Genomic DNA, 16,250 nt, shown 5'->3' with positions numbered 1-16,250 from the left:
CCTGTCCCGCCACTGGCCGCAAGGTCCTGGAGGACAGAGCTGAGCCTCATCCACCTGCACAGCTAGTCACTCCACCCCTCAGCGTGCATTCCCTTGTCTTCTGTTTGTGCACAACCTTCTCACCTCTCCTCATGCTGTGTATAATCTTTCACGTGTCTGTCTCCCTGAGAGTGCTTTAGAAGCTGTGCCCTTTGAATTTACATCTTTCTGGGGCTGTGTACAGTGCCTGGCCTGTAGTAGGTCCTAAAAAAATCTATATGGAGAATGAATGAGAGAGTGAGTGGGGATGGTCAGGGCAGCTTCTTTCCACTGTGGTGCCTGGTTCCTTTTGGCTTTTGTGCCTGTGACCACATGCTGCATTCCTAATCCGTTTTAAAGTGATGCATTCTTCTCAGTAATGTGCTTTTATTCAGCTGGAAATAGACAGCTCTTTGGTGAGACACCAAAAATAAAACCGCAAGATTCTTTTCTCTTTGGTTACTTTGAACAATGTTTCTGTTTGCTCCAGTTCTCCAGCCAGCCGTGCAAAGGAGGCAGTGACACATCTGCGTGTTTGACCATCACTGGTTTTGCTGGCTAATGATCTTGCAGATAAGTAGCCAGCTGATTAGTCAGCTGGCAGCCCAGTCAAGTCCTTGACTTTTGCTCCTTTTCTTGTTTCACTCCTTTCTGCTTCCCAGCACACATTATCTCTCATCAGGTAGATAAAGGGAGAAGAAATGACATGGAAATTCATCCTTCTATATCCGTATTAGTAACACTTAGAATTTGGATAGGGAGCTGAAAAAAGACTCATCTGTAGGAGCTGATAGTAATAAGGGACATACTGCTTCCGATTTCCCATTACTAGAGGTTCCCACCTCACCCTACAGTCTCCCCTTCAGTGAGCTCATCCTCTTCCAAGGGGTCAACTGAAATGTCTATGCAGTTCATGTCCACGCCAGGATCTCTAGCCCAGCTTCTCTTTTGAAAGCCAGGTTTGAACTCCCAGCTTCCTGATGGGCGACTCCCCACAGATGTTGACATCTTAAATGCAAGACATCCAAAACAGAAGTCTTCATCCTCATAATCCTTTCTAGGGTCATCACCCCCCACCCCCTGACTCCTCTTCTTTACACAGTGGCCACTGCCCCATTTGGGGCCACTTGATTTACGAAGTAGTTCCATAGCTACTATCTCTTGCGAGCATCTCTCCCCATCCTCCTGAACATGTTTCTCTACATTTCCTTTTTCTGTTCCTGGAATTCCCACTCTTTCATTCACCAGCTGCAGACCTCAGCTCATCACTGGACTCTGCTCTTTCCTCTGTGCCCTCCATCCAGTCTTTTCCATTCTGCTTCAACAGAATTTCTTGAAATTGTACTTTCTAATCCCACCTCTATGCTCCTGGCTCAGGTCATAGAACAGTCTCCCAACCCATGTCCTGGCCTGTTCCTCTCTCTTCTCCCAATGCCCGCCATCCCTGGCTGCCCCATCTAACTTCCCAAAACCCTGCTCTGATCCCCTCATCCTGCTCAAAGGATCCACAGGTGAGTGGTTGTCCACTGAGCCACTAGGACAGCTCAGCCTGGCAGACAGATCCAGCCCTCCTTCTCCTCCCTTCGCATATTTTGCATTCCAGGCAAACTGAACTTCTCACAGGCAGTGATGGCTCTGTGCTTCCCCACCGTTGTCCTTAGTTCAGACTCTTCCGTGCCAGGCATACTTCCCCCTGCCCCTCCCCAGGCCTTCCCTGCCCCCTACCTATGCCGGTCAGAGTCCTTCCTGTTGTCTTTTAACTCCCAACTTAAATACCACGTCCACTGGAGAGCGTATCCTATTTCCAAAGAGACGAACTCTCTCCCTTCTCCATCTCTAAAAGCATTACCTTAATGCTCTCTTAGGCAGCGTATTCTCCCCTTATCCTGCCCCCTACAGGGCAAAGTTCCCGGAGGCAGAAATGCATCCTGTGCATCTTTGTCGTGTGCAAGTGACCTGACCTGCGCAGTGAGCTCCACCTCTGAGAGTCAGTGAGTGTGTGGACAAGTCTCCTTCCTTGTGTGCCCCTTCATTTCTCCATCTGAGTGGTGATGTTTAAAGTATCTTCCAACCCTCACATCCTTTGAGCTGAAGCAATTATAAAGATTTCTGCTCTGCCTGGCACTCTGCTGGTTCTACTCAGTTGACTTCACAGTTTTTCAAGTCTAATGCTGCTCCTCAGTGCCCTGTCCAGATAACACATGGTACCTGGTGGCATTTAATCCCAGTGGAGATGTGCATCCTGGCCAGATTGTTTCACTACTGTTGGAAGATGTTGCAAATACATCTCTCATTTGGGTCTTAGAGAAAAGGTTTTTTTCTTCTTTAAATTGACCTACTCATAATTGTGTGCCTCTATAATATTTTTAAATTAGAAAAAAGCCTTTTATTTGAAAAATTCATGAATAAGAAGGAAAAGAAAATATAGTGTGTTTTCTATTCTCGTGATTTCAAGCACAAAGCACAATTTACAAAAGAACATTTTCTCCCCAGTTGGTGTGAACCAGGGGAGGAGTTTTATTTCTTTGTTTTTAAAAACAACCTTGGAAGTCTACCTCCTAAAGAGATGACAGTTCTCTCTGGGGCTAAGCTAAGCCCTGTGAGAGGAGTGATTGGCTGCGGAAGAAGCAATTCGGGACTCACATGAAGGAACATGTTCTGTTTAAGGTGTGAATGTTCTGTATTTGTCCCACTCCCATCAGAACGGAAGATAAGTGACTAAGAGTGGGGAGACCTGTCAGGGGCCTTTTATCCAGCAACTGATGGGCCACGCAGCAATCCTGCCTGCTCCTGGGCCGGAGGTACATCCTGTGGCTTTCCCGTGGTTCATACACTCCAGTCATCAGAGAAACTCCCTGCACCAGGTGAATGAGTTCACACAGGTTCTGGCCCCACCTGAATGAATGATGAAGCTCCTAGACTGGGCCAAGTGATGGGTCCACCTCCGTGGCCAGGACGGCCTGTGGCGCTGAGAGGCACCTGCCTTTGGAGGTGCGTTGTAGAGGGAGTAAGAGAATTCCTGCCTTATAGGGAGGGATGCTGAGAGCTGTTAGTGATTCTCAGGCTTGAGATTAGATCAGTGAACCGGGGTCACTCTGTTAGCAAGAGAGGAAATCCTTGTGGCTGAGGAAATCCAGCCTTCTCCTCCTCCTCCATCTCACTCGCCACATTACGAGAGCGGGTCAAGAGTCATTTCTTGTTTTACATGTGGCCTCCGCTCTAAATGTAAACTGGCTGCTGCTTTCAGCTGTAAAGACTGGGACACTCTTGGGGGTTGAGGCTTGCATAGAGTGAGAGACGAATTCTAGGGCCCCTCCGCTTCCCTGGGAGGTATTCCCCGGGAGGCTGCAACAGAGAAAGGCATTGACAGAATAAACTCCAGTTCTTCTGCGAGCATCTCCCAGGGTGGATTTACTAGGGGGAAGTCTGGACTGGAAAGAACTTCGGGGTTGATCAAGGCCAGAGGTTCGGTGCATTAGGATCACCTGGACGGCCTGTTAAACCACGGACTGCCGGGCCCACCCGCAGAGTTTCTGATTCAGTAGGTCTGGGATGGGGCCCGAGAATCCGCACAAGTTCCCAGGTGATGCTGATGCTTCTGGTTTGGGGACCACATTTGAGAACCACTAATCCAGTCCAATCATTGAACCTTATGGAGGAGAGAAATGGGCCTTGGGGAGGTTCAGTGCAGCTGGTGAGTGGCAGGCTCTGCACGTGGACGCCTGGCACTGCTCAGCCTCGGCTGATCTAGAGCAGAGAGGCCCGAGACAGCGCACACTGTAATGGATGGGTCCTGGGCTGTGCTTCCAAGCCTCCAACATCAAAATAAAAATTCCATTCAACAGACTGTAAGTTTTACCTTCCCAAAGCCATAAATCAAGAGAGAAGGGAAGAGTTGGCTATTTAATTGTTTTATATCTGGTTTATCAGGTTTCTAGGCATCACGCAGACTTGATTCAAAAGCACTTAAAATGCCCATGATAGAAATATGTGGCCAGAAAGCAGTAGCAGGTACAGGCACCTGTGGATTCATTGTCTACTCCAGGGCGGAATGGAAAACAGAATCTACTGGTCTGAATTCTTACAGACACATCTTAAAATGAGTGAGGAGAGATCATAATTACATCATTATCATTTATTGGGCATAACTGTCTCGTTACCCATCACAACAAACCTAGGAGGTAGGTCTTATTCTTCCCATTTTACAGAGAAGGAAACAGGAGACACAGTAAGAGTAAACTGGTGGAAGTGGGACTCCGAGCCAGGCCTCTGTCCCCAGATCTGGGGCTCTCCCCACCCTCTACTCCATGGCCAAGGGCATAAAGAGTGGTCAAAGGCCTTCAATCTTATAAGGTCGCCTGCTCAGACAGACCAGGAGCTATGTGGAGGGTCTGAGTGATGCTGACCGTCTGTTGGGGGCCCTGTGTTCTGTTACTTTACAGGTGGGTGGCTCAGACCCTCCACATGTCCCTGGAAGTCATGGGGCCAGCCTGAGAGCATGGGCGGCTTGCTCTCCCAGACGGGCTGGCAGGGCCACATGCACTGGGTCACGAGGAGCCACCTGGGCCACCACTGACCAGCAGCTGGAGCCAATGATGCCGATCCTCACCCTGGGGCTCACTTCCAGCTGTCTTGGCAGCTCTAGAACTAGGAACCTCGGTGAGCAGATGCCCCTCCAGTGCTTACCTCGGTGTGGCCAGGACAGAAAGCTGCTCCCTTGGAAAAGCCGTTATTGGGCCCGGACGCTGAGCTGAGCTTGGGTCCAGCATGCCATCCAGCCCCGTGGACTGCACGACTCCGGGCCAGGACTCTGTGGGAGGAGAAAGCTGGCATTAGATGGGCACTTCCCCCACAGTCTCTAGCAGACGGATAGCTGTGCCCCAAGCAGGAGGGAAGGGATGTGCCAACTGGACAAGCCCCATTTCCCCGAGGGCTGGGACTTTACCAGCCTCAGGGTCCAGGAGGAGCTAGAGCTCAACTACTGAAAAGGCCAGGGGCTGAACCTGTGTGGACCTGGTTTCTGCCTGGACACAGTCTATGGCTGATGTAGGTGCGTCTAGCCCCACGTCAGAGTCCGGCTCAGCAGGCCCCTAAACCAGCATCAAAAATAGAATTATTCTGTACACTATACATGTGTAGATGTACTAGACCCAACTCTGGACCAGTGTAACTAAGGTAAATTATACAGAAGAAGAAGTCCTGACAATTGAGAACAAGTTGGTGCTTTGATGAAAATCCAGATGCGTAATGGCGGCAAACAAGACAACCTGACCACTTGATAGATACCAAGAGCTCTTGCAGAACTAGGACATGACTCTCAGAGAACTGTGCCAAGAGTCACATGTTCAGAATAGGAGCTAGGGAGCTGATACGATGAGAAGAAAGATTCTGTCCAATTTTAGATTGTAGTTCCTAGAAGCAATGGTAGGTTTCTGTTCTCCATTCAATTCTATAAGTCTCATATATATAGGTGTTTCATTCGTTTATTCAACAGTATTTCCTGAGCAGCTACTGTGTGCCGAGTACTGATCTAGGTGTTGGGGACCCGACAGAGAGTGAGACCGACAAGGTCTCTACTCTCCTGGAGTTTATAGTCTTGTGTAAGTAAACAAGTTCTCTTCAGATTCCTGACATGCCCTGAAGGTAAGCAGGGGATGATGATAGAGGTGACTGCAGGGTGTAGTGAGGGCCACTGTAGATAGGCTGCTCAGTCAAGAGTTTACGAGGAAGTGGCCTTCAAGTTGAGATCTGAAGGGTGAGAAGGAATGGGGAATAGAGTATTCCAGGCAGAAGGAACAGCAAGTGCAAAGGCCCTGAGGTAGAAACAAGTCAAAGATGCTGCGCATGTAGGAAAGAGACGTGGGAAATAAGTTGGAGAGGTAGAAGGAGCCAGTTGTGCAGGGATGTAGTGCGGGACTGTGGTTTCACCCTATTGCCTATGGGAAGGAAGTGGAAGGCTGTAAGCTGGAGGGTGACATGACATTTTTTATGAATGAATAAATGAACTATTATGTCTATTGCAGAACTTACTGTAGGATGGGGTAACTCCCCTGTACCCCCTAAAAAAATTCTAGAATGGCATCCTTATCCTTCCTGTTTAGATTGTCTTTTCAACTCCCCAAACCCCTTTCCCCATCCTGTCTTCTCCCAGTGCGGAACCCTCCCACCCGCTTATCTTCCTGCAACACCCTGTCTTATCCTGTGCTACAGAAGCAAATGTCAGTGAAGCTACCATGGCCCCAAATCACAGAGGAGGACAAGGAGGTAGACTGGGCCTGGAATGGTTTTTCTGCTGCTAGAAATCATGAAATTAAGGATTGGGATGTTTCCATTCCTCTTTCTTACCCACTCTACTCAAAATACCCTTTTTGCTTCAGAACTGTCAGAAAAACTTTCCGATACTCAGTTGGGCTTCAGGGCTAGAGATGAATACTTTTTCAAACACCCTAAAAAAGTTAGATTCTATAGCAGAGACCATTTTTAAATCCTCTCAGGGTTGGATTGAGCACAGGAGAGGGAGGCTGTCTGGTCCCCATGGTAGAAGGTGGGCAGCCTGGGGTCTGGTTCCGTCACTTACAGGAGGAGGATCTGATCTGGTCCACAACCCTGCAGCTGGATGTTTGGCCAAACCTGACTGATCGCTAGACTGGAACCTACCGAGCTGTGTCCTGGCCCAGTTCGCTTTCAGTGAGTCACTGAGTATCTTTGAGCAACTCTGAGCCTCCTCCTCCACAGGATAAGGAACTGGTACTGGTGATAACTCAGGTCCCCTCCAGCTCTGATTGCCTGTGATTCTGTGAGCATTAAAGTTCCCTAGCCTGCATCCCTGCTTTGTGGTTAGAAATGCTTTCTCCCCTGCTTAAACACTGGAATTCTTTATTTCATTTATTAAGCACTAAACTTGGAAGTGCTTCACCAGCCACTGTGCTAGGTGCTAGGGATCCAAAAAAGAATGAGACATCGCACAACATCCAAGAGCAAATAAGCTAGAGGTGAGGAAAGCCAGCACACGAGCACCATTTAAAGCACAATGCGATAAGAATGGTGGATATCTGACACGGGATGGAAAACATAGTGGGGGAAGGAATTGATTTTATCTGGCCAGATTAGCCAGAGACATATGTTCACAGAGGAAGCAGCATCTGAGCCAGGTTCTTACAGATGAACAGGAGTGCATCAGGGAAGAAGAGAAGGAAAGGCATCCCAGAGCCCCAGGGCTCAGTAACTGGCTGGAGGTCCAGCATGGCTTAAGACGGGGTCTTGCGGGCGGGTGGGAGGAGTATGTGATGGGCTTATACAGCAGCACGTGCTCATGCGCTTGCAGAGCTCAGTGCTGTGGCCTGCCTGCTGACTGTACCTTCCAGTGTGACACGAAAAGCCTCCACCGTAACCTATGGGACAACTAGGGAAGTAAGAGTGACTCTCTGACTGTATTCTGTATGTTCCACTATCAGCCAGGATGGCCTCCAATCTAGGTGATTAGAAGGAGAAAGAAGGGCTATCTAAATGAAGCATTCCACAGCTCCTGGGCAGACCTGCCTTCTTGGGGCATCAGCTGTAGACCAGCCACAATAGGTTCCCTGACTGTATATCTACAACCTCAGGCCAAGCTACCTTTGCATACCAGGGCCCCCTGCCCACCACATCTAGATGCCTGATTTATTTGAGACCTTGTCTTGCATCTTTTATGCCTTTGGCCTTCCCTTGTTCAGCGTAGGAACAGGTAGTTGCTACTGGAGAGAGCAACTTCCTGTCTAGGATATGGAAACAGTAATTTTCATAGATACCATTGTCATTGTTTTTAGTCTCATGCTAGTGAAGGCTGGGGCTCTAAAATTAAATCTGATTTAAATGCTACTAATTTCTAATGGAAAGATATTAGGAACAAACAATGCAAATGCATATCTATTTTTAAAACCCTGTCTGTGCTCATGCGGTAATCACTTCATCAGACAGCTTTCACACTTTTATAAATGCATACAAATAAATCCCAGCTCATCTCAGGACCACGTTCCATTCCTTCTCCCAGGGCACGAAGGAAAAACTATTGAAGTCTGGTGTACCCCTTCTAGACCTGGACAACGCTGGCCTGGCCTGGGTCTCAGGCTTCAAAGCAGTGCTTCTCAAAGTGTGCTCCACTGTAGTACTAGCAATATCTTGGAATTTGTTAGAAACGCAAAATCGTTGTCTCCACCATAGGCCTAGCAATGCTGAGTGAAGCCTAGTAATGCTGAGTGAAACCCAGCAATCTGACTTTTAACAACCCATGCAGGTGATTCTGATGCACACTTAGGTTTGAGAAGCACTGTTTTGGAGGGTCCCACTCTGGCCCTCCTCTGACTGCAGCACCGAGAGAGTGACAGCCAGAGTCAGTTTACTGCCGTGGGCTGCCTGCTTGACTATAACTTCCCTTATTACGGTCAACTTTATGTCTAGGCCACACCCCAGAGCCCCCTGACCAACCAGCCTTGAGTCAGCTAGAGCTAAAGGCTCTTCTGAAGGCCCCTGAAGTTAAGCCTGTGTATGTGACCGTCTCTGTGGACTGCGGACACTTGTCTCAGTGGCCCCTTCACTGTCATGAGGTCTCAGTGATATTTTGGTCAATTTCAAAATACAAACTGCATTTTGTAAAGCTCCCAAGATGACCCCAAGAAAAAGCCAGGGCTGAGAATCACGGCTGTACAGGATGAATGGGAAACTTGACGCTGGCTTTGATGAGCTAGCAGTTAGGAGAAATTATCAAGAAATTAATATACCTCAGGAAATATAAAGTGTAGATTCGGTCACACTGTAGGCAATAAACAGGTGTGAGACTATGCCTTGCAGAGTCGCTGGGGGATGTTGTCCCTGTCTCCCCTGCCCACCCCACCCCACCCCACCCCCAAATTATCTAGATGTAATTGACATTTGTCAATTGTGAAGTTTTCTTTTTACTCCTTGCATGCCACTTACAACATTCTTTGGTATTGAAGCTATGGTTAGCATATTATTATGCCCAAGGATTATTTGCTGACATTTTTAATACCAGAAATTGGAGGATGCTTGACTAGAAAGAATTCTTGGACCACTCACTCCTTGCATATGCTCAGACACAATGGCTAGTCCCAAGAGTAGCTTATACCACATCAAATACGCTAGAGCAGCTGGTGTGAGCTGCAGCCTCCATCCTCCTAGATGAGTTGGGAGAACTCACTAGGAATGTTGGGCATTAAGAACATGTTCCTGAGGGCGTCATAATAACTGGTGGCGCTGTTGCTGTGACGTTCATTCCTGTAACTCTTCCCCTTAACTCGCCCCTCTCTCTCTTAGTTCTTGCTCTGAGCCTATTCACAAAGAAAATGTGAAGTCTTTTGTGTTGAAAGTCTGTTTTCCTAATTTTTAGCCTAATCAGACATTTTCTAATATGGAATATGACCATGATTTGCTGACTAGGAGCTCTTCTTTGGGGGAAAAATTCAGTTTGGGCCATCTTCGGACGATCTGACGTGTTTTAACTATTTGGTGGTTTTGGCACATCCAATGGGAAAACAGTGCATCTGGCAACAAGGACTTAGGAAGACATTAAGGTTCAGCAAAATCGCTATTCTTTTAGACTGAAAGTTTCGATACTGACAATTCTAAAGGGACTTGCTGCATTTTCCTAAAAGAGGGGATGGTCCAATGGCTCTTTTGGAGCTTCTGGGATAAATTACAAACTCTTTCCAGCATTTCCCCAGAGAGTCAGGCAGCTCAAGGAAGAAACCATCATGGTTGGTTGACCTTGAGCTTCAGAATCAAAGCATTTGCTACAACTGTGCGTGGCCTTCTGGGCCACAGTCTGCATGATATTTCCCCAACTGGATTGATGAGCTGTGGATTCACAAGCTGTGTAATGCCGATGCCACAGAGGGGTTTCCATAACTTGGGTAATTACAATGACATGAATGCGGTAGACATGATAAGACATCTAAACACACAGCAGCCTCCCATTACAGAGCTGAGGGCAGTATATTTTTGCAAGAATGTGCTACTAAATAACAGTCCTTGTAGCATAGCCCATCAGCTTAGTAATACTAACGATATATCTATAATCTACATTTGAGTGCCAAAGACAATCCAACGGTTTTTCAAACTTTTCTGCAACCCTAAGAAAACATCTCCTGAGTTCCAACTGGCTGATCCTTAAACCACAAGAGAAAAGATCCATTTCAGCTCTGCTTTGGGCCTTTCCCGGCTGTTGTTCCCATACTTGGGACTAAGAGCAGACAGAAGTATTGCGGGAAAAAGGAGACTCTTGGGTTGGTTGGAATCAAAGTTTAGATCCAACAGTACCAGCACCTCCAGCCCATTGCAGACCAAGATGACCACCTGGGATGGAATACGTGAATGAAAACAGAACGTTGCCAGTGAATGCTAACGGGATCCAAGCTCGCTCTTCTATTTGCTTTATAGGATTAAATGTCTTCAGCTCTTCTTGAGCTAGCCTTTTCCTCTCAGTGTGTGGTATGTTTTCCAAGCAACAGGTCAAGCAGTGTTACGACACATAAGTCTATAATGCAGTTCAGATGTAACTTGAGAAATTAAGACAAGCTAAACCCTGAAAAAGACCCAGGAAAAATCTTGGCGAAACAGACAAGCAGTGTTCTCCGGCTTTTGAAAAGTCAGGCATTCTGTCCTTCAATTAAAGAGGGATAAGGGACAAGCCATGGGACTTGGATGTAAAGGTCCCCATAAAAGGCCACCCTGACTCGTGCAAGTGTCCATGAGATGAGACTACTTCTGTTGAAGCAGCTGGACTTCAATTTCGCTGCAAAAGCAGCTGCACCCCAACTACCCCGCAGCCAAGAAAACATGGTTCCAAGGGAGCCAGCAGCAAACACATCCTGGGGAAACTGAGTCCTGAGGGCATGTCAGATGCTGCCCCACTGCACAGCCCCTGGAGTGACAGCTCCCTCCCTCTTCTGAGCTGACATTTCCTGGCTTGTCTGCTCACTTCACATGCAGAAAATCTGACTCCAGGCATGAAAGAGGGAACAGCCCGGCTTTGCCCAGGCATGCAGCCCACGCAAATCCGAGGGAACCCGAGGCTAAGATAAGGGCTGGAGATGAAGAACTGATTTCCCTGTGTGTGTTTGTCAGGGGGCTCTGGGCTGTTTGAGCTACTTCCTGCGTGTGGCTTTAACCCTCCAGTCCCAGTGTCATATATGCCTGATGGGGAATGTCAGAATGTCAGCGGCTGGTTAACTGTAATGAGGGGCTATTTGATGGGCGTTTTAAAGCTTAGTTTAAGGGGTTTCATTTAGCTCTTTCATTATCTCAGGAGGAGAGGTCAGGGGAGATGAAAACCTGCTGTCCTCCTAGGCACTTGATTCTCATACAATTGTACTTCAGAGCATTCTCCATCTTCTAGTGTTTCTTCTTTTAAGCTTTATTGGACCATGACATCATGAACGAAACCAAAACTCTGTACTGGGGAAATTTACTCCAGGGCTAACAAGAGACCCACAGAGTGCATCATCTCCAGGGACCCAGAACATTGTGGATAATGAGAAATTCCAAAGGTAAGGGCAGTTTTCCCTGCTTCATCACGACACACACACACACACACACACACACACACACACACACACACTCTCATACACACGCACACATGTAGAGAAAGAAGAAACCAGGCACTCAGCTACTCATCCTATTGCTTTTAAAGAAGTTTAGATGTTTAAGATTCAGAGAAATAGAACTATTTATTTTAGAATCTTGGTTATTACTTTACGGAATTGTAGGCTGTTAGAACTGTGAGGAAAGGGCCACTAGTGACGCTGCAGTTCCCTTGATGGCCGGTTACCCAAGGCCCTGAGGCCTGGGGCTGGTTGCATTTCAACCCTACCGCTTAACCAACTGTGTGACCTTTAGTAAGTGACTTAACCTCTCTGTGTGTCAGTGTCTCCTCTAAAAATTCGAAATAATTATACCTTCCACCTTGGGTTGTTGAGAGGCTTAAATAGAATAAGCATTTAGCCCAGTGCCTGGCACCTAGCTGATGCTACATAAATGTTAGCTATTTTTATTAATGCCATTAAAGACATTCAGCTATACTGAGTCTGGGTGCAGAATAGGAAGTGATGCCTCATGTCCATCCCATGTCCTGGTCGGGCTGTCTCTGGCAAGAAGAAATCCCGTTTGTGCCACAGTCCTTGTTTATGTCCCCATCTTTGTGGACTGGCTGGCCAGGCACATGCTCAGTGGCCTCCGTCTGTGCAAGCGTAGAGCACAGTCTGCAGCTGCAGGACGATTATCTGCAATCATTTCCCGACAAAGATGCTGAGTAACGAACTGAAATACTAGTTTTTGAAATGATCCATTTTCTTCAGCCTTGTTGCAGTCAGAGGGAGGAAGCTGCCCTGCCCCAGCTATGATGAAAACTTGCCCAGCCCTGTAGAGTTAATCGTATCTTTGCTCAGGGTGATTGCTGCCTAACAGGGCAAGTGAATCACAAGAAGAACACAACACGGACCATCTTCATGGTCAAGGCTATGCTCAGTTATCCAGGGATTTGGGACAAATTTAGGCATCTGCTGAATCACTAACGTCTTGAGGTCTTAGGTGTTTTCCTCTCCATGAGGATGTGCCAGGGTAGGCACGTGATGAATGTTTATCAAACAGAATTGAACTCTTCCCATGGCTGCACCAGTTTATTCAAAGGCAATCATTAGTTCATATTGGTAAATAACAAGTGGTCCCAATTTATATTCCTGGATACCTGGGAGAGCCCCCCTTTCACTTTGGCGATATAGGGTTTTATTTCAGAAGAATGCCCCATTGCCGTGCTGACAGGTGCACTGCTGAGGAACCAAGTATCAGCTCTCAGCAGACCCCGTTCTGCTTTCCTTACAAGCGCTGAAAAGCATACACAGGTGTTGTGCAAAACAAAATCCTTATTTCCAGCTTGCTTATTTTTCTTGTCTAAGAATTTCCTTGGAGAAAGTTATGCGCCAACCCAGCCGCTGGTTGTGTTGTGCAATCCACTGGGATGGCAATCACCTCATTGTTTAGTTACAGCCCACGAAAAGATGAAGAAAAGAAAGGGAAAAGCCGAGCACACACATACAGAACAAGGGTGGAGGCTGTGAGATGATAATGAAAACCATTTGTTAGCAGTCACTCTTTTTTTGAGAAGCAGCTGAGCTCCTGGCACCAGGCCTCTGTCTGTGAAAGGGAGCTGCCCCTCCGAGACCTTCCAGGGACTCATCCCGCCATGTCCGGTCTAGAGTGTCACCCTTTGTTCCTAGGAAGGTGGATTCTTGACAGACTGCCCCAGCTCCCCTTGGCCACAGCCACCAGGCCTGGCTCCAGCCCTCACCTTCTGTCCCAGGACACCTACCCATCCTGTGGGCACCTGGCCTCAGGGACTTTTAAGCTCTGCCTAAAGCTGATTTGGTCCACTCTGTATACGAAGGGCTCTCCTCTTTGCCTGCATTGTGTCCACCCTTCTGTGTCCAGGACTCGTAGCCCCCGCTTTCTTTCTACTTTTATTTCTTTCCTCAGACCTAATTTTTCTATTCCCCAAATATAGATTCAAATATATTTTTAGGAGGAAAAACAAAAATAAATAAAAAATTAAAAATAAAACAAACAAAAAACTTTGAACAAACAATCCCACCTAATTTACTGCCAGTAAAAGTGTGTATCTGCCTCCACCAGTTTGTTTTGCTTGCCTTGATCCCAAGAGAGGAATCACCTCAAAAGGCACATGTTGTAGTTACAGGCAGAGCCTGGTACCCAATGCGCATGTGCTCATGAAGTCCTAGTACCTAAGTGCCCCACCTCTCTCTGTCCACTTCTCAAATCTATCACAGCATTTATACAGGCCTCTTTTTCAGATCCATACAGCATGGCAGCATTATCCCTAACCACCTCCTCCACCACCACATCCACCACGAGTGCCACCTGCATTGCCAGCACCACCCCCACCCCCTCCATCATCATGACCACCACCCTCCTGGCATCACCCATCACCACTACCAGCATCACCACTTCCTCCATTTTACCATTACCATTACCACCCCCACTATCAATACCACTACGACTATTACTACCATCACCACCATCACTAAAGGATTGAAAAAGACCTTCTTGGAGTCAGGCAGGGAAGTCTGACCAGTGTTCCCCAAGTCCTGCTCTTAGGCTGTCAGTAGAATCAGCAGAGCCAGAAGAGGGCCGTGCCTGGGGGATCATTTAGCCTGTTCCAAGTACTCAAGTGAATTATTTAGGTCCATATAACTTCCAACTGGGTGGTGAAGAGAGCTGAGTCTATAAATCAGTATGCCTGCTTTCCATAGATGTATTTCCAGAGCTTATTCTGGAAGCTGTTTTTTCCTTGCTTTCCCCTGAGTTTTGTTGTTATTGTTAACTTTGTATTTCCAGTAATGTAGATGACAACATTACTCAGTTTAATCATTTTTTTAACTAGTTTTATCATCTCAAAAGAAGACTATCCATGGCTGTTACAAGGACATTATACACAGACACACACACACACACACACACACACACACTCACACTCCAAAAGGTAGGTAAGGAGTTACGGATCTCGGTCCTCCCAGAAGGAGGTGGGTTCCTTCACTTGTCTGTGCAATGTATTGAGGATAAGTGCGCCATTGTTGCTGCATCTTTGAGTTTTTCTATTTCTTCACAATCTGAAGACAAGAGGACTTTGTGTTTAGGCCCCTACCGGAGGGAAAGCTCTCCCTGACTCCTCCTCTCAGCCTCCAGAAGGAGACTCTCCTCTGACTAGCTGGACTCCATGCAGTGATTGGCTCCCACTCGGAAGAGGGGAGTTCCCTGGGAGTCAAAGACTAGCTGGAGAGTGGCTCTCTCCTGGCCCCTCTGTGCCAGCGGGACAAGGGCCCCCAGGGTCCCAGGAGGAGGCTAGCTCCCTGGCATGCTTCTTTCTCAGTCACTTGTTCAGATACTGGAAGTTGGAGTCTGGGCTTGGCGGAGCAAAGGGCAGGTGTAGGATAGAAATCCCCCAAAGAGCCCCTTTGGGTCTCTCCCTTGGGCTGCTTAAGAGGCATCGATAAGGGTGGAATTACCTATATTTTAAGTGTAAATTAAATGCAATATAATATGATGTATTAAAATACATTAAAAAGTTCACTAGCATAAACCATAGGTTAACAATGAATACAACTACTACCACTAATAAGCAATATTTACTGTGTATTATGTGCCAGCCACCCTATGAAGGGCTTTCTAGAGATTGTCTTATTAAATGCCCATTAAAAATCTTCTGAATGAGTGTGTATATGTCCCTGAGTGACTGAAAAATTGTGCTGAACACTGGAATTTGACACAACACTGTAAAATGATTATGAATCAATAAAAAATGTAAAAAAAAAAAGCTAAGCAGAAAAAAAAATCTTCTGAGATCAGTCTTACCCTCATTTTACACATAGGGTAACTTGCACACGGCATGAAGTGGGCAGGTGCAAGGTTGCACTGCTTAGTGGATGGCATGGCAGACAGCAGCCCAGGTCTTCCTTGTCACCCTTCTCCAGACTGCTCACAAACCTGGCCATCCAAAGGGGCAACAGCTGTGTCCTCTGGGTTTTCTATTGAGTATCGATCTCTGCTTCTGTGATGTGGATAATGTATAGGTGGGATCCGGCATAGCTTCTATTCTTGAATTTACCTAATTGCTTTTAAAAGTCTAGTGCTGGTTTTCTAATTCCTAGAATACCTGGACTTCTCTACTTCTCTGTCATGAGGTCCTCCTTGCTCACCACCATGAGGCAGCCCATAGACACTGAAATTCCCTCCTCACTGAAATACTCTAACCACCAAGACACAGATTCCGGATGGACCTGCCATTCTGACAGAAATGTAGGCATAGAAGATAGATGCTTAAAATGTGAAATTGTTTCTCCCTGAGCAATTTCGGAACATGAGCATGTGTCTATTCCATGTACTCTCATACATTTTCTGGATAAGGTTTACTCTTAATTGTGAGACCATGAAAAACAAACAAATGAAACACAGGCAAGACAGGAACTACTCACTCTGGGCTGGAATGTGATTCTCTGTTGGTTGGTTTTTTGGGTGTGAAGACCAAGCCAGAGACTGATGGAGCCAACTGGAGTCTGTTAATATTTCCATTCATGGACATGCAATAGAAACCCATCTCGTACATTTACAGGAAAACATCAAATATAATATCTTTGTTGCGCTTAATCAGAACCAGAGTAAAATTCCAGTCA

The 16,250-nt window shown here is 46.9% G+C and overlaps 2 protein-coding genes across 4 annotated transcripts in view; one reads left to right on the top strand and one right to left on the bottom strand.

Annotated features, from left to right (window-relative positions):
* The window catches only part of NGF (nerve growth factor), a 51,311-nt gene that overhangs the window by 2,654 nt on the left and 32,407 nt on the right, over window positions 1-16,250 (bottom strand). For all 3 annotated transcript variants that reach the window (XM_006213697.4, XM_015247458.3, XM_031680533.2), the window contains exon 2: window positions 4,705-4,828. In XM_006213697.4, coding sequence (XP_006213759.2) covers window positions 4,705-4,828 — 124 coding nt within the window. The remainder of the gene's footprint in view (window positions 1-4,704; window positions 4,829-16,250) is intronic.
* Window positions 1-16,250, top strand: part of LOC140698319 (uncharacterized) — a 198,700-nt gene that overhangs the window by 157,815 nt on the left and 24,635 nt on the right. The window lies entirely within an intron of this gene.

The sequence above is a fragment of the Vicugna pacos genome, chromosome 9 (assembly GCF_048564905.1).
Source record: "Vicugna pacos chromosome 9, VicPac4, whole genome shotgun sequence".
NCBI classification, from domain to species: domain Eukaryota; kingdom Metazoa; phylum Chordata; class Mammalia; order Artiodactyla; family Camelidae; genus Vicugna; species Vicugna pacos.
This window is presented reverse-complemented; position numbering and strand designations above follow the sequence as displayed.